The sequence below is a fragment of the Eschscholzia californica genome, unplaced genomic scaffold, assembly GCF_041429995.1.
Source record: "Eschscholzia californica isolate CP2 unplaced genomic scaffold, dmEscCali1.0.p SCAF_4, whole genome shotgun sequence".
Classification (NCBI taxonomy): Eukaryota; Viridiplantae; Streptophyta; class Magnoliopsida; order Ranunculales; family Papaveraceae; genus Eschscholzia; species Eschscholzia californica.
Genome location: NW_028238461.1, coordinates 37,711,183 through 37,730,250, shown reverse-complemented (window position 1 = coordinate 37,730,250; position 19,068 = coordinate 37,711,183). Strand labels below are relative to the sequence as shown.

Sequence of the window (19,068 nt, the reverse complement as noted above, 5' to 3'; positions counted from 1 at the left end):
TGATAAATCTGTGAACGATTCGTATCATCTCGGGTTTTTGCTAGTAACAAGTTCAGATTTTTGGACAATGTCTGCAAATGAATTCGAACTCTAAGTTGGTTTTCAGTTAGGGTTTTAAGTTCTGAGACAGTGATGTTAGGGTGATGTCGACTTTCTTCGACTAACTTGGAGGTGATTTCTGTTGGAATCGGAGCTGACTTTCGCTCGACCCGACTCGTCAAACTGAGAAACGGAATACGCCATTGCGTTCGTCGCGTCTAGTTCTTCAAGTTAGAGTCAAGAATCACTCAAATCCGATTCCGGATGAATAAGAAATTCAAGTTTAAAGTTTGGACGAAAATCGGTTGAAATAGGGACTAAAACGTCAAAAGTGACAAGTCAGATTGGGGATCATTTGAGCAAAGCAAGCTTTTCTAGATCTGGACGGTTGGCGTTCACTTTACGGGATTTCGTGAGATCAAACAGTTGCGCGTTAACATGAGCGGGACAGTGTTGGGATCATGCCAGATGCGTTGGATCAACGAGATCCAACGACCTGCATCATCCCCGAGTCATGCACCAAGCGGGCTACACCTAATCTGTCCCTCTAACGGTTGATCTCATACTTTGTTGGGTGCCATTCGGTATCCATCTAACTGATGGCGTTCCCTCCGAGTTTTTTAGAGAAATCCAACGGTCCAGATTATAAACGACTATAGTATTCAGTTATACTCACCTTTGGTCCCTAGTTACGAGCAGGTGTGTCTCTTAACCCCAACAGACATATGTACCCATTCAAATCCTATATAAACAACGCAAAACCATTCCAATTCTCAATCAGTTCATCTTCTTCTTCTCTTATCTTATAACAATTAGTATTTTATGTGTTTGGAATACTGATTGGGAAGTAATTCTAGTATATCTAGAAAAAGGAAGAAAGAAGTTTTGAGTGAAGTTAGAATCTAAAGCGTATAAAAGATTCAAGTCCATTTTCTTCTTCTCTTCTAACAATTAGTATTCTGTGTGTCTGGAATACTGACTGGGAAGTAATTATAGTTTCTCTAGAAAAAGAAAGAAAGAGGTTTTGAGTGAACTTATAATCTGAAAACGTCTAGAAGATCCAATCGCATCAGTCCAAGAGCTCATATTATTTACGAAGGTTCGCCCGTTTTCAGAATATAGAAGTACCATCTTAAAATTCTGAAAGAATAGTCGTTGTATCCCGAAGGCATACACCCTAACGTTTGGTACTGTTACGGAGGTGTAAAATGTCTTAAGGAAAGAGAATTTATTCTCGCCTCGGCTCCATTATCTTTTGTCTATCTCGGTTAATCCAAAAGAAGGAATTACTGATAAAGTTGGTATTCGCTTATCGTTTATCTCTCAATAACTTAGAGAAAGGAAGTTTCCTACTTCAATTCAGACTCTGTCTTAATCAAGACAAGACAGAGGTAAAGTGAACTCAAACCATAACCAGAGGAACAACAATTTCCCTCTCTAGAAATCTGTGTAAAGTCTTGAAGAAGAAATTCGGGGGTAAAAGATGATGGGATTTATAGTGAAGTATAATAGTGAGAGATGAGAAGAGAGGGCAGAGAAGACAATGGCAATCAGAATGCTGGTGGTGGGAAGTTGTGGTGGTGAAGGTGATAGAGAAGATAAAGATTAAGGGACAATTTTTTATCACGTGAATTTTTAGACTGAAATAAAATATGTCATCGAGAATTTACAGAAAAACATATATTCCCTAGAGAATTTAACCTCGGAGATTATTCTTTATGCCCTAGAACCATGGTCATTTATGTTTACCTTATAGAATTTGAACGTACTATTAATTTCTTTGCGAAATCCTATCCACATAAATAAAGTTATCTAATTTAAATTTTAAATTATATATTAACTTTATTATTATTTATAAAGTTAAGAATATTAACTTTATTATTATATATAATATATCACATATTAACTTTATTATTATTAGTTACTAAGTTAATATATTTAATCTACTATCTATTACCTTTATTATTACTATTTATAAAGTTAGAAGATATAAAGAACTTATATCAATAAAACAAAAAATAAAATTATTTACCACTCCTTCAAATACGCATATAGGGTTATAAACATTGTTGCAAATAACTATGTATAGAAAAGCAAAAACAAAAGGGGTGTAGGTCCCTGTTGACTGCCATATTGTTACATTACACCTTACAGCACTTCCACTAGCACCATCGCCGCGAGAGAGCCGCTTATTACACGGAGACGATGTACAAAAATGGTCGTCAATGCAGTGAGAAGTTGAAAAATGTGACCACCAGCTCACTAAGACGCTGCTGAAAGGTGGTTACCAACGAAAAAAAATATTTTTCATTTAAAATTATTTAAATTAGTCTAATATATGATATATTCAATATATTAACTTTATTATTAGTTACTTATTAGGTTAAGTATAGTATTTTTTTTATCTTTAACTTAATCTGTTGGTCAACCAAATCATGATTAACTTAGTTGACGAATTAATATATGTAGATTAAATATATTAACTTTATTATTAATATATGTAGATTAAATATATTAACTTTATTATTATATATAAAGTTAGAAATATTAACTTTATTATTATTATATATTATATATCACATATTAACTTTATTAATATATTTCATCAAAAAAATTGTATTAAATATATTAACTTTATTATTATTAGTTAGTAAGTTAATATATTTAATAATAATAAAGTTAATATATTTAATCTACTATATATAAACTTAGGTGACGAATTAATATATGTAAATCATATATTAACTTTATTATTTATAAAGTCAGAAATATTAACTTTATTATTATTATATATTTCTAAGTTTATAAATAATAATAAAGTTAATATATGATTTAAACATATTAATTCGTCACCTAGGTTAATATATAGTAGATTAAATATATTAACTTTATTATGATTAAAGATATTAACTTACCAATTAAGTGAGGATACTGTAATAACTTATTTGAAAAAACAAAAGTATCCAATACTCAAAATTGGTCGTAAAACTGAGGTCGGTCCATGCTTACAAAATATTTTTTCTTTAACTACAATCGTTAATATTTGTAGGAAGAATATGTTAAAGGGGACGATATAGGAGTACTAGAGTGTACATATGCCTTCCACATTGAGTGCATTAAACAATGGCTGATTTAGAAGAATGTCTGCCCTATTTGCAAAACAAAAGTATATGATACATGAAGAAATGAAATTTCTAGATAGTTGTAATTTTTATTTTTCGCGTCTATATCTTTTCCTTTCCTCCCTATTTTCACAGTGATTTGAACTTAAAAAACAGATACTTATTTGTGGTTGATCCATTATTATTTTCTTATTTGTGGTAGTTCTTGTTTGTGTTGCATGTTTTATTTGATTATTGATGTTTAATAATAGTTTCTAATATACCCATGCTTAATTGATTCTAATACAATAATAAGGACTAGGTAATTAGCAATCATGTCATTTTTTTATTATTACGGTTCTCAAAATACCCTTAACATTAAAACTCTCGTCTCTCCCAAAAAACCCACAAAGTTCTAGGGTTTCTCCTTCTCCCGGCTTCTTTTTCGATTCTTCTTCAAATCATCTTATCGATTTCTTCTAAATCTATTCAAGATAGAGAAGAACCAACAAATGATCAACATTATTAATAGGAGGATCGTTATTGTTGTTAGCTTTGAGAAGGTTTTTGTTCAGTTGTACTCTTCTGTATAGATCTGGATCTTGACGAGCAGCAACAGTTATGGAGTTGAAATGAGACGAGATGATGGTACATGATTCAGAATAAGAAGATCGTTGAAGGTAGAGAGAGAAGTCTCCATCTTTTCTCTTAAACTTCTGGACACTTGCATCACGATAAAAAGAAGAACGAACAAAGAAAGTTGGTATTTCTCCTATCTGTTTATGATTTGTAGCGATCTATTATGATCGATGATCTTTTTTTACATGCCGACAGTGAATATTGCAATATTATCAGGTTTTGAATACTAGGGAGAGGGTACAAGCATCCATAGTATATTGTTTGTGTCTTATACAGGAAATTCTGTAAAAGAGTATGATGAGTAAAAATTGAAGATCGGTGTTCCAAGAGAAAACTATTATACTAAGAAGTGGGGTTTGTTGCTAACTTGCTACCATTATAGACCTTAATCTGATCTTCATCACATTATCCAAATAACTTTGCTTTTAATTTCCAGGCAAAATTAGATCACTATGTTAGTTTTGAAATGCAGGGAATTTGGTAATTAGGAGGTGGTGATAAGTTGAATGTTCTTAAGAAAATAAGGTAGTACCTAACTTGTTCCAGGAAATGAAAAATAAAGGTTTATCCTGTCGCCTGTTACCTATTCGTTTGTGTTGCTAGCTTATCGACAAATGGTAGATGGAAATGGAGCTTTGAAGTTCTTTGTTGAGCTAAAAGAAAAGTATCAAAAGGAGGAGATACGAAAAGAGATAGCAGAAGATTGGGAAAGTGAGTTTGTCAAGCTTGAGAAATTGGTAATTTGTGTTTGTTATCAAGTTATGAGATGTTGGCTAGTTAAGTGTGATGATCACTTGAATACTAATAATGTGTTCAAGCTTCTTAAAGAGATGTATAGTGCAGGTTTAAGGCCCGACCGAATAACCCACGAGAAACTTGTATGGGTTTGCACACTTGAAGGCCATGATAGTGTAGCTAAGGAGTTATATAGTAGAATAAGAGAGAGAAAATCCGAAATAAGTTTATCGGTTTGCAATCATGTGATTTGGTTATTGTGTAAGGCGAAAAAATGGTGGACGGCGTTAAGAGTTTATGAGGACTTGCTAGATAAAGGACCAAAGCCGAATAACTTACCGAACGAACTAATAATTTCTCACTTCAATATTCTATTAACTTCTGCTAGAAAGAGAGAGATTTGGAAATGGGGAGTTAGATTAACAAACATGATGGAAGATAAAGGACTTAAACCAGGAACTAGAGAGTGGAATTCAGTTCTTGTAGCTTGTTGTAAGGCATCAGAAACTTCAGCAACTATACAAATTTTTCACAGAATGGTTGCTAATGGTGAAAATCCTACAATCATTTCTTAAGAAGCCTTGCTTAATGAACTTAAAAAAGGGAAACTTTACGGGGAGGCGATTCGGGTATGGGAACATATGATCAAAGTCGATATTAAACCAAATTTATATGCTTATACTATTCTTGCCTCTGTATATAGTGGTAAAGGGAAGTTCGAATTGGTCGAATCTATAATGAAGGAGATGGTTAAGGCAGGTATCGAACCCACAATCACGTTACTTTTTTTTTTTTTTGAATCCACGTGAAACCATTTCATTTCATAAGTTATAAAATTACAATGTTACATGGATGATAATTCATTCTTATTTCTCTCCTCTGGAAACTTCATGAGACTTACATACCTTTAAATGTAAAGTGCCTCATGAAGAGAAAGAAATTGACTCGATACTGACTCAAATAAAAGACCCTAAAGGCAAACAAAAGATCCTAAAGATCGAGAATGAAAAGACCCTAAAGGTCGAGCATGAAAGGACCCTAAAGGTCGAGAATAAAAAGACCCTGAAGGTCGACAAAAATATTAAAAGAACCACCATATCCAACACCGATAAACGGTCGTCGTCACCGGAAAACCGCCACGGAAAACCGCCACGATAGCCGGAAAACCGCCAATGTTATTATACAACGAGAACACCATAGCCCCTAATCGAGAACACCATAGTCGCCATTGAAAGGAAATCGCCGCCACCACTGAAGAGTTGCCGCCACTACAAGGAAACCACCTTCGCATCCGTTCAAACTCTTCATCCACCATCTCCACCTTCATCAAGTGAACCAGTCTCGATCTCTTTCATACTGTATAAACTTAGATTCTAAACCCACAAAAACAGTTCCTGCCATTGTCTTAACAACAATAGGATCATGTCCTCGTGTAACACGATCCAAAACCATGATGATCAATTTTCTCAAAGGGGGTTTGAACAAAAGGAAGAAAATCAAAGCCATTTTCAAAAATATGAGAGTAAACATAAGATGCATCATCTCTTCACTTTTTTGTTTCACCCTCAAAATTTCTTCGAATTGAAACGCTAGAAATCAGATCTTGATAGTTTCAAGTAAGAAAAGCTTGTTAGGGTTAACCATCCTCATCCCTGTCTCTTTGTTCTACTCTAATATGGTAATAGTAAAAATAAAAAAACTAAAGGAAGATATACAAACACAGAGGAAAGCCTGGCGAAGGGATCGCTCCCTTCGCCAGAAAACACTACAAAAAATATACCTATTTGGGACAGTAAAAAACCGTCCCCTATGAACAATAATCTGTCCCCAATAGTAATTTGGGACAGTTTCATATCCGTCCCTGTTACTGGCGTCCCAAATACTATTGGGGACAGATATAGCGACGGATGGAGCCTGTCACAAGTTTTTTGGCGACAACTATTATCCGTCCCTAATAATTTCTTGGGACATTTTTTAACCGTCCCAATTTGTTATTTTTTGTCAAAAAAAAAAATGACTAAATTCTATTTTCGAGTTTATCTGCAATCATACAAATTTCACATTCCCTGATGAGACATGCAAATGTCTCATTTGAATCTCTTAACTCGGGTTAGTTAGTCCAGTTCGAGCGGTTACTCTGATGAATTGTCTGATTTTCTTTCTCAGGTCTCATTTACGGAGTTCGATGCGAAATCATCATGATAAAGACATACTTGAGGGGCATTTTGGTCATTTTAATGACAAGGGTGTTCTGGTCAATATTAGTGCTCATGTGAAAGTAGAGTCCAATACGAATCCATCGGCGAAAGCGGAAGTGGAATCGGAGTCCGGATTAAGGAGATAGTCCAAGTCAAAGTTTGTAACCAAAATTAGTTGACCAAATGGGTCAGTGACACATGGCACGCAGGAGGGAAGGAGATCAGATGGTCCGGATCAGTTGTGGGCTACGTTTTGTCAGTCACGGTGGGTCACGGGATTCTCAAAGAGCATTAGATCCGGTACACCCCAGCACAAGATATCACCATGCAACCAAACCGTGAGTGTCGAGTCCGAGAGATTCTGCACACGTGGCTTTCATCCAACGGCAGCTAGCATACTTTCTTGATGCATCCCAGCAGCAACAAATTTCCCTCCTCTTGCCAGCACGTCATTAACACCCAGATTTGGGCGATTTTCTTCCTTCCTATTTCTTCACTTTCTCTTATCTTCTCATTCAAAAAAAAAGAAATAAAAAGAGAGAGAGAAAGGGAACGTGAAGTATAGAGAGAGAAAGAGCTAGAGAGGGAAAGTTTAAGAACCGAGAAGGAAAGAGGTGAGCTGTGATTTCTCTCTCACTCTCTTATCTTACTGTTTAGAGAAGAAAGAGCTAGAGAGGAAAGTTTATAACAGAAAAGGAAAGAATGGAAAGGAGGAAAGAAAATGATCTCTCTTATGGTAAGAGAGGATCCATGAGATTTTTTTGGATAGTTGGAGATTAAAAACGGGGAGCTATGGAGGGATAAAGGAGAGACGAATGAAGGAATTCAAGGGGGAGATCTCGGCTTTGAACAGAGAAAAGAAAAACGACCTCCTCACGGCCATTAAAGAAGAAAGCCGAGAGCTAGAGAGAGAGGGAGAGATTGGTAGTGTTTATTTCTGTTTTTCTTCTTCTGTCGTCCTTCTCTTTGTGAGAGAGAAAAGGATAGATAGGAAGAGTTAAGAGAGAGAGAGAGAGATTACTGTTTGTAGAGAGAGAGAAAGAGATTGAATTATTTAAAATCCATTGAAACCATCTTTTTCTTCTTCTTTCTTTCTTGTTTCTGTTAGAGAGAAAAAGAGAGAGTTATATTATTGTTAAAGAGAGAGAAAGAAAAAGGTTAGAGTGAGAAAGAAGGAGAAAACAGTAGAGAGAGAGAAGAACCAGTCGTGGAAAATAATTTTCTCACCAGGAAACCGTTTCCGGGAAGACGAGAAAATTATTTTCTCTAAGGGTCTGTTTGGCAGAAATCAGCAAAACCAGAAAGAAAATACCCTTCCCTAAGGGTCTGTTTGGCTGCGCAGAGGGAAATTTAGTGAAAAAAAAGGTGTTTTCTTCTCCGAATCTTTTTCTTTCTTTAATGTTATTAATTTTTATCTCTCCCACCATGATCATGATCTCTTTAGTGATGAGTAGCTAATTTCTCTAATCTAGGGTTAGGATGAAGCCTTAATCTTGTATGATAGGATGACATTTTTCTCACGATAAATATATTCGATGTGATTTGATAGATAAATTTAATTTCTTTGCACTTATTTTATAGTATCTCCTTCATTATTTATGCTTACAATTTGATGTTACATGTTTAGACTTAGAGTCTTTAATGTATCATGCTTAGGGTTTGATATGTAATAGTTGGAGCATCTCTTGAATATTTGTCTTGAAATTAAGATATTAGATGTTTATGTCGTTTTGAAAGATTATAATTTTCCGAGGTTTGGTACGAATAGTTGCCTTCCCTTGAGTTATAAGAAAAATATTTGATTGTGAAAAACTAGGTCATTTTACATACATGATAAGGTGGATTCTGAAACCCTAGGTTTCCTCCTCATAAGTTTCTCCATTAATTATATTTCCGTTGTTTTAATCAAGTTCGTTATTTTTATCGTCTCATCACAAAAAATCAATTTCCAAAGTAAATCCAAATTAGTTATAGGAGTCAGAATAGATTGACTTAGTCTCTGAGGAACGAACCGGACTTACCGGAATTATCACTTGACGCCCGTGCACTTGCGGGTGGTGACCTATTTAGGGTGACCTATTTGGAAATTTTTATTTTTGGTAAGTTTTTATTTTTGGACACTTTGACTTGCTTTTCCATTTTTGGTGTGTAGAACGCTAAGGAACGAAGGAAAAGGCGCAACAAGGAGAGGAGCTCAAGAAGGAAAATTTACATTTTATTTTTAGTATTTTTTTTTTTATTTTTGGTGAGAGAGAGACTTTTAGACTTTCTAGTTTTTATTTTTGGTATTAAAGTTTTGACCCTAAATTGGAGGGCTTTATAAATTGTAACCGAAAACCAAAGCGAAGCCTCGGGTTCGAACACTCACGGGAGAGTGGCCCGGGTCGTCTGCAAGGGTCATCGCCCGTCTGGAACGGGAGGTAATTTCTCTAATCACCCACGAAGCCCCTGTCAGTGGGTATTTGCGTGTTTTGTGTGCCTAATTGTTTTGATCGAATTGCTTAGTGTAAGCATTCTAGTAAGGGCAATAACCCAATTGAAAGATAGGAGACGGATTTCATCACCGTTCTCTTGCCCAAATAGGTAACAACATTCACGATCCCAAACTTCACCTAAAAAATCTAAAATCTGAATTAGACATCAGCCCCTAAGGTGACGAGCTCATAGGATCTTTGGCACAATTCAGGGACTTAATTTTTATTTGGGCATTCCTAAAGGGAAAGTTCATTCAACTCTTTATAAGGTCGCCTCGAGAAGAGGAAACGTTACCAGGTTGGACGGCTATCACAACGTTTATCGTTGGTCGTCTCCAGGAGTTGTTTGATCGTAGTACTTGGACGGAGTAACCCTCATAAACATTATAGTTCAAGCTTTGTAACGAAGTAGGAGCTGTCTAGATTTTTAAGGGAAATCTGACCAACTTGTCTTTCGTCTAGATTCTGTTTAGGTTGCTTGGTGGAGTCAGACTGATTGTGTTTGCTTTCCTCTAGGGTCTTCGTAGTGATTCCTCGGTTTTCGATTAAAAAAAAAAAAAAAAAAAAAAAAAAGTTTTTGAAAATATCCTTGGTCATTGGGCTCTAGTTTATGCCCGATAGATATCGTGATAAGAGAGGTCGTTTCATCAGTAGAGAAACCCATCTAAGTAATCTTCTAGCCAATCTCTCTTTGAGTGACACTATGGGTGAAAATCTAAACCAAGCCAGGGATGGAAATCCACCTATGACACTCAGGGATTACATGAACCCTACTAGAACATCTCAACCATCATGCATACAGTTACCCCACTCCACGGCTCACTTCGAGTTAAAGCCGAGCATTATCCAAATGCTCCCACTCTTTCGTGGAGTTGAGAACGAGAATCCCTACCACCATGTTAGGGATTTTGAAGAAATCTGTGGGACTATAAGATTCCCCAATATGTCTGATGAAATAGTGAAGCTTAGGTTGTTCCCTTTCTCTTTGAGAGAGAAAGCAAAATCTTGGTTGTATGCCTTACAACCTCACTCCATTACTAAATGGGAAGAATTAAGCAATTTGTTCCTTCTGAAATTCTTCCCTAAACACAAAACTATCACTTTAAGGCAAAGTCTTAACAGTTTTGTGCAACAAGAAGGAGAGTCTCTTTATAACTATCTTGAGAGGTTCAAAGAACTTGAATTACAGTGTCCACATCATGGTTTTGAGAAAATGAGACTAGTCCAGATTCTTTATGATGGATTAAATTATTCAACTACATCCATGGTAGAGTCATTCTGTAATGGCGGGTTTATCGGTAAGAGTGCTGATGAGTGCATGGCCTTTTTAGAAGAATTAGCTGAGAAGTCCCACCAATGGGAAACTTCTAGAGGACCTCCTACTAGGGCAAATCCTACTCCAAGTAAAAGTGGCATCTTTAGAGTTGATGAGTCAGAGCTTACACTCGCTGCCATGGCTAGAAGAATAGAAGCCCTAGAGCTTGGTCAGCCTAAAGCATTCAGGGAGGATCCCACTCAGGTCATGAGTGTTGGAAATGAATCCACCTCTTATCCGTGCTTCGTCTGTGGAGACCCTTCTCATATAGGGAACAAATGTACCCTATTTCTTGATTCTGCTGAAAAAGAACAAGCTTATGTTCTTTACCAAAACTCTAGGCAAGACAATCATCAGAAGTATGACCCTTATTCTAACACGTATAATCCAGGTTGGAGAAATCATCCAAATTTCTCCTGGTCCAAGGGTCAAAATCAGGAACAGCCTAGTAGTTCCATGAACCCTCTTGGGTTTAATGCTCTTAGGAATCTTTATGCTCAAAATCAGGGTCAATCTAGTACCCAATATCCTTCTCAAAACAGTGAGTCTTTAGAGGAAATCATGAAGCAACTAGCTAAAGCCCATAAAGAGTCTTTACAACAGACCAACCAGTCTATACAACAGACCAACCAGGCTTTACAACAGACTAACCAGACTGTACAAGAGACCAACCAGGCTGTAACTAGTTTAAGAACCGAGGTAGGTCAACTTAGAGAAGCCCTTAGGCAGAGAGTACAGGGTATGTTTCCTAGTCAAACTGAGCAAAACCCAAAAGGTACACTAGGTAAACAACCAATGGATCAGGCCAATGCAGTAACCACCCTTAGAAGTGATAAGGTAATTGACAACAAGGTAAGAGTTCCCGAAGATAGTGAACTAAACTCTGAGCAACCCACCTTACCAACTAGTGTCCCTAGTAAAGAGCCTGAGAAGGCTCCTGAATCTGAGGAACCACCTGTAGTGCCTGAGCCTTACATTCCTAGAGCTCCATATCCTCAACGTCTCGTAGAGCCAAAGAAGAAGTCTCAGTTCGAGGAGATAATGGAAATATTTAAACAAGTCAACATTAATATTCCATTACTAGATGCAATTAAACAGATCCCAGCTTACGCTAAGTTCCTTAAGGACCTATGCACTAGAAAGCGTAAGATGAATGTGCATAAGAAGGTCTTCTTAACTCAACAAGTGAGTTCTATCATCCAGCAAAACCTTCCACCTAAGTACAAAGATCCAGGAAGTCCTACATTACCTTGCACTATAGGGGACCATAAGATCGAGCGAGCTTTGCTAGATCTAGGTGCCAGTGTCAACCTTCTTCCTTACTCTGTGTACTTACAATTAGGTTTAGGAGAAATAAAACCTACTTCAGTAGTTCTTCAGTTGGCAGATCGGTCTATTAGGCGACCACGTGGCATAGTAGAGGATGTTTTGATAAAAGTTGGTGAGTTTATCTTTCCTATAGATTTTATCATCCTAGATACTGAACCAGTTCATGATACCCAAAGTCAAATCCCTGTCATTTTGGGTCGACCATTTTTAGCTACATCAAATGCTGTCATATACTGTAGAAGTGGTCTTTTAAGATTGTCATTTGGAAATATGACGGTGGAGATGAATATTTTTAATGCGGGACTTCACCCTGATGACATAGATGAGTTCAGTGGGTTGAACTTGGTGGAGTTATTAGTTCAAGATGCATTACCAACAACTCAATCGAAAGATCCTTTAGAAACTCTATTGGCACTTTTATGCTTAGATGAGGAAGGTAGTATTAATGAGATAGATAACATATCAGAGTCTACTTCCTTATTAGTATCTGAGTCAATTAGTTCGCCAGCCTTAGAGTCACCACTTCCATCGTATGAATCAATTGTTAGTCCTGACGAAACTTTGGAGCCCCTTCTAGAGGAGGGAAAAGTCGAGGCCATGTCAAATTCGATATCAACACCTCGTTTTAGCGATAATCTTATTGATAAACACGAAAGTCTTTCCAGAAACGAGGATGATGAGTCATGGGTGCTCAATCTATTAAATGAGAGTGATGACTTGTTCGACTTGGATGAAGATCCAGAATTCTTCAAGGACCCTGATTACATCATGATAAAAGAGATCACAGAAGGTTTATCTGAACCAATTTCTAAGGAACTTGAGTCAGGAAGTCGGGTTATTCCTTTGGAAGTACCCAACATACCTGTTTTGGAAACCGCTAGTCTAAGTATAGACGTCTTTGATAGTCCTCAAGATCCCCTTGCATTGTGTCCATCGGGAGCATGTTGGGAAGTTTGTGCAATCTCTCACTTGGTTTCTCCTCCTTACATAGATCCTTTCTATCAGGACTATAGTTTTTTCAGTCCATTTCCATACTTAACGACCTTTTTGTCGTCTAAGTTTGGGGATTTCTCTCTGATCACGGTAGTCTCACAAGCACTGTTGCATATTTACACAAGTGTGAGACTATCATTCACTAAACACTTCGTGTTGTGGGTAGATCCTCAGATGTTTCGCCTATTGGTTTATGGAGCTGTTTCTTAAGGTTTGTTGAAACATCTGAATCGTCTGGCTGAAGACGTTAAACTTAGCGCTTTCTGGGAGGCAACCCATGCAGAGGACGCTGAATCAGGTAATATCTTTCCCTTCACCCTGTTATTTTTTTGCATAGTCTTCAGAACATTGAGGACAATGTTCGGTTTAAGTTTGGGGATAGGGGATTGAAATTTTTTTGCTAAGTCCTTATTTCAAAAATTCAAAAGGGTTCAAAATTTTTCAAAATTTTTTGGATTGAAAATGTGAGTCTAGTTGTTTTTGCTTGTTAATGGTCATAGAGTCTAGTTGGTTGTACTACACTTTTGCTAAAGGTTTTTCCACGAATATCGAGTCTTGAGGTTGTTTGTGCACTAGCCATGTGAGTGTTAGATAGGTGAAGAGTTGACTTTTCTGAGAGAACTTAATCGATCATTAGTGGAGACTTAACCTACGTGAGATTCTGAGCCTTTCTTGTTGTTTTGAGTGATCTCTTCTAAGCTAATTCTGAGTAGAATGAAGAGCTACTCAACCTCGCAACATTCATTAGAGCTCAGTTGATCTCTTGAGTTCGAATTTTACAACCACTAGGGATGCCATCAGGAAGTAAACCTTTCTCTTGTAGTCTGGAAACTTGAAAACAGTGTCAACTAGAGGAAGATAGGGACTCTACCATTATTTAGAACCCTGAGAATAAGGCATGAAGCAAAGTAGAGAGAATTATACCCAAGGAAAGTGTCAAGAAAGTTCTTTGTGTATTTGAGTTTGATTACCAAAAAAAAAAAAAAAAAAAAAAAAAAAAAAAAATCCAAAAAAAAAAAATCCAAAAAAAAAAAAAAATCCAAAAAAAAAAAAATAGAAAAATCAAAAGAAAAAAAATGTGTTTGTTTGTGTTTATCCCAAAGTAGTTCTTGAAGATTTGAAGACGTCAAGTTCTCAGGAGTGTTAGTTCATTCTTAGTCTATCGACCTCTAGGAAGCATTGTTAGAAGTAGATCAGGTGAGAAGAGTTGGTTAGCTTCCCCATTCCATATTAGTGGTTGTTTCCTTTCTTTGAGATCAGTCGTCCACAAAATTTTAGTCTGTCTTTTTCATGTGTTGAGTTTTCCTTCATATTCATACCAACACATAGAGTGAACCATTCTGAGTGACTTTAATTTTTGAGTGTATGACCGTGAGGCAGTAGTCGAGGCGAAATGTATCGAGACGGTAATCAAGGTCTTGTCTTTTCAGAGCCGAAATGATACTCATATTGGCTGGTCACGTGCACTTCGAGTCTTGATTACTAGTGAAGGAGTTTTTAGCTTTTGTATGGTTTGGTCGACTTAGATTTTATTTCTATTAACTTTTGAAAATCTACCGGATAAACATTTTTAGTCCATATCATACTTAGACCCTTCTGCATTTTTGATATTTGAATTTTGTGGGTATATTCACTGCAAACCCTCACGAGACAAAACTCGTCCTCTAGGGTAACCTAGAGGTTTAACGGCTTGTTGCACGTGCTAAGTGTAATCGTGAGTCCCTACGAAAGTGGTGAACTGGGCGTAGTTTTATTTTTCTGTTTTGCTCGAGGACTAGCAAAATCTAAGTTTGGGGATGCTTGATGAGACATGCAAATGTCTCATTTGAATCTCTTAACTCGGGTTAGTTAGTCCAGTTCGAGCGGTTACTCTGATGAATTGTCTGATTTTCTTTCTCAGGTCTCATTTACGGAGTTCGATGCGAAATCATCATGATAAAGACATACTTGAGGGGCATTTTGGTCATTTTAATGACAAGGGTGTTCTGGTCAATATTAGTGCTCATGTGAAAGTAGAGTCCAATACGAATCCATCGGCGAAAGCGGAAGTGGAATCGGAGTCCGGATTAAGGAGATAGTCCAAGTCAAAGTTTGTAACCAAAATTAGTTGACCAAATGGGTCAGTGACACATGGCACGCAGGAGGGAAGGAGATCAGATGGTCCGGATCAGTTGTGGGCTACGTTTTGTCAGTCACGGTGGGTCACGGGATTCTCAAAGAGCATTAGATCCGGTACACCCCAGCACAAGATATCACCATGCAACCAAACCGTGAGTGTCGAGTCCGAGAGATTCTGCACACGTGGCTTTCATCCAACGGCAGCTAGCATACTTTCTTGATGCATCCCAGCAGCAACAAATTTCCCTCCTCTTGCCAGCACGTCATTAACACCCAGATTTGGGCGATTTTCTTCCTTCCTATTTCTTCACTTTCTCTTATCTTCTCATTCAAAAAAAAAGAAATAAAAAGAGAGAGAGAAAGGGAACGTGAAGTATAGAGAGAGAAAGAGCTAGAGAGGGAAAGTTTAAGAACCGAGAAGGAAAGAGGTGAGCTGTGATTTCTCTCTCACTCTCTTATCTTACTGTTTAGAGAAGAAAGAGCTAGAGAGGAAAGTTTATAACAGAAAAGGAAAGAATGGAAAGGAGGAAAGAAAATGATCTCTCTTATGGTAAGAGAGGATCCATGAGATTTTTTTGGATAGTTGGAGATTAAAAACGGGGAGCTATGGAGGGATAAAGGAGAGACGAATGAAGGAATTCAAGGGGGAGATCTCGGCTTTGAACAGAGAAAAGAAAAACGACCTCCTCACGGCCATTAAAGAAGAAAGCCGAGAGCTAGAGAGAGAGGGAGAGATTGGTAGTGTTTATTTCTGTTTTTCTTCTTCTGTCGTCCTTCTCTTTGTGAGAGAGAAAAGGATAGATAGGAAGAGTTAAGAGAGAGAGAGAGAGATTACTGTTTGTAGAGAGAGAGAAAGAGATTGAATTATTTAAAATCCATTGAAACCATCTTTTTCTTCTTCTTTCTTTCTTGTTTCTGTTAGAGAGAAAAAGAGAGAGTTATATTATTGTTAAAGAGAGAGAAAGAAAAAGGTTAGAGTGAGAAAGAAGGAGAAAACAGTAGAGAGAGAGAAGAACCAGTCGTGGAAAATAATTTTCTCACCAGGAAACCGTTTCCGGGAAGACGAGAAAATTATTTTCTCTAAGGGTCTGTTTGGCAGAAATCAGCAAAACCAGAAAGAAAATACCCTTCCCTAAGGGTCTGTTTGGCTGCGCAGAGGGAAATTTAGTGAAAAAAAAGGTGTTTTCTTCTCCGAATCTTTTTCTTTCTTTAATGTTATTAATTTTTATCTCTCCCACCATGATCATGATCTCTTTAGTGATGAGTAGCTAATTTCTCTAATCTAGGGTTAGGATGAAGCCTTAATCTTGTATGATAGGATGACATTTTTCTCACGATAAATATATTCGATGTGATTTGATAGATAAATTTAATTTCTTTGCACTTATTTTATAGTATCTCCTTCATTATTTATGCTTACAATTTGATGTTACATGTTTAGACTTAGAGTCTTTAATGTATCATGCTTAGGGTTTGATATGTAATAGTTGGAGCATCTCTTGAATATTTGTCTTGAAATTAAGATATTAGATGTTTATGTCGTTTTGAAAGATTATAATTTTCCGAGGTTTGGTACGAATAGTTGCCTTCCCTTGAGTTATAAGAAAAATATTTGATTGTGAAAAACTAGGTCATTTTACATACATGATAAGGTGGATTCTGAAACCCTAGGTTTCCTCCTCATAAGTTTCTCCATTAATTATATTTCCGTTGTTTTAATCAAGTTCGTTATTTTTATCGTCTCATCACAAAAAATCAATTTCCAAAGTAAATCCAAATTAGTTATAGGAGTCAGAATAGATTGACTTAGTCTCTGAGGAACGAACCGGACTTACCGGAATTATCACTTGACGCCCGTGCACTTGCGGGTGGTGACCTATTTAGGGTAACCTTCTAGGCCCATCATTCCCAATGCACATGGATTATCAATAGTAGAATTTTATTACATAATAATATAACCAATTAAGTTTCAAGTGGAGATTCTCTTTGTACATTGAACAATGTCAGCTGAATATAGTTTATAACACAAGAAAAAAATATTGACAATCATGTAAATTTCTTCAACATCTCTTGCAAACATCATCCATAGTTTTAGCATAGCAAGGTTCTTCACTCACTGAAAAAATAAAATGAACCTCATCATATCACAAATATATATAAAATGAATTCATCTAGATGAATTTCGAAAATAAAGTGACTCAAAAAACTTAACAATATGTAGGTGTAATTCAAATAGCAACAAGAAAGGACCTCACCATACGCTAGTTGTTTTAACAAAAAGTATCACGAGTCCTCATCTATGACCGCTACTAAACAATTTTACACAAAAACATTAATGAACAAACAAAGTTATGATGATTTAAAGAAAAGGTTAAAATTTGGATCTCAAATAAAAACAGGCAAAGACTAACAGAATCACATGAAGAGATTACAAAGTGCATTTATTGGGCATTTTGGATGGTCAGACCACTGACTTTGGTTATCGAACTCGAATCAATTGTTACTGCCTGCACACATTATGAATGATAAAATTTTCACCATCGTATAACAAGTATGTGACAAAATATCTTGCTACTAAACAAGTCTAATTATGCTTACCGTTGGTGCTTGTCTTTATTGTTGTCAAAAGAAGTGATATAGACCAAGTTGAACAATCAGTATATGAATGGGAAGGTCATTTGAAGAATTCCTGTTTAGAGTTAGAAAAGAATCAGTGAAGAAGATTTACATTTCATATTTTTGTTTTGCAAAAATACCATAAAAGCTGGAAAAGGCAATAAGCAAAACACACAAGAAAAATAGTTTTTTTTTTCAGGAAATAAACTTCACCTTGCCATTTTCTCCAAAAGAACAGTCCCTAAATAATACTTGTTCAACAATTTTCTGGAGTAGACGTAAAGCTGCAAATTTCCAGCATGTAGTGGTTTTATGAACTCATAAAAACAAAACAAAGTGAGGTACTTATACAAATACACCAGTTGAAGTCGGCTCAAGATCATCTTCCTCCTGAATCTAAATTATGAACAAGTCAAGGAACAAAGATAGAGTAAATATATGATTCCAACAACAAAATACTCTCCAAGAGAATAAATAAACACAATCTTACCCTTGTAAAAGTCTACTAATGTCTTCATGTCATACTCACATTTTCTTTTCTCCAAATACTACATAATTAATCAGAAATGGGTATCATTATAGAATGAATACAATTTAGTTTGAACTTAGAAAAGAGAAACGATATAAATTTTACCGGCTTTAAGTAAAAATGTACAACATGAGGACCTATATTGCCAATCATTCCTTTTCGGGACCTTCTCTTAACTACTACGCTGAATTAACCTCTTAAGATAAATCATTTGGCGTTTTTGAACAAGACCGAGAACTGGACCATTGAAAGTGTGCATATTTAAATGCCAAAATCCTACAGTTCGTTGCTTCTTCACTCTAAAGTTATCTGAGGGGATCCATAAAGGCCCAATGAAATGAATTTTGTTCCAGAAACCACCATGTATATATGGAGAAGAACCCCAACAAACTCATGAAATCAGTTTATCAGTGATGGTAATAGTACCTAAAGTCTGTTAAATACTATAGACACTTATCCTTTTCGCCAACGTTTGTGTAACTATCCATCATAGTATGATATATCTCAATGGGAGCATCAATCTCTTCTTTTTCTTCCATCTCTCTGACTAAATCTCCAGCTCGGGTCATTTTAGATGTTTGGCTGCATTTTAACGTTTTTAAGAAGATAGGCTAACTATTATGTTTCAGTTATGCAAGTATTGTAGGATAAGATCATTAAAAATATCGGTTGAAGTTTAAGGATTGTAAAGGAATTCTTTTCCAAGCCCTTTTTGAAGCTTAAAAGTTCAGGTTGTGCAAGGCATATTGTTAAGAAGGCATGGAGGCAGCAAGACCTTTGCAAAGATGAACTTGTCAAAGAGCTAAATAGCAGCTCTTGGACATAAACCAATACATAGATAAGAGCTATGAGAAGCTATATGACATAAACTAAAATATTGATGATAGTCTTAACCCTCTTATAATTTCTATAATTTCTTACCTTCCTCATCTCTACGGGGCTTGCAAAGGTATATACTACACCAGATTTAGGACAACAACAA

The 19,068-nt window shown here is 36.3% G+C and overlaps 1 protein-coding gene and 2 long non-coding RNA genes across 3 annotated transcripts; 2 read left to right on the top strand and 1 right to left on the bottom strand.

The window, feature by feature from the left end:
• The first annotated feature begins 3,534 nt into the window (after positions 1-3,534).
• Positions 3,535-4,739, top strand: LOC147544478 (uncharacterized). The gene is made up of 2 exons (XR_015223961.1): positions 3,535-3,903; positions 3,996-4,739. It is a non-coding gene; the product is annotated as an uncharacterized LOC147544478 (long non-coding RNA).
• A 1,893-nt stretch (positions 4,740-6,632) lies between these two features.
• On the top strand, positions 6,633-16,309 carry LOC147544477 (uncharacterized). The gene has a single exon (XM_086637506.1). The coding sequence runs from the start codon at positions 9,797-9,799 to the stop codon at positions 13,031-13,033; it is 3,237 nt and encodes a 1,078-aa protein (XP_086493632.1). The 5' UTR covers positions 6,633-9,796; the 3' UTR covers positions 13,034-16,309.
• A 1,552-nt stretch (positions 16,310-17,861) lies between these two features.
• On the bottom strand, positions 17,862-18,499 carry LOC147544476 (uncharacterized). Its single transcript, XR_015223959.1, has 3 exons — positions 18,224-18,499; positions 18,048-18,105; positions 17,862-17,947 (listed from the first exon to the last, which is right to left on the bottom strand). It is a non-coding gene; the product is annotated as an uncharacterized LOC147544476 (long non-coding RNA).
• Positions 18,500-19,068: the final 569 nt, after the last annotated feature.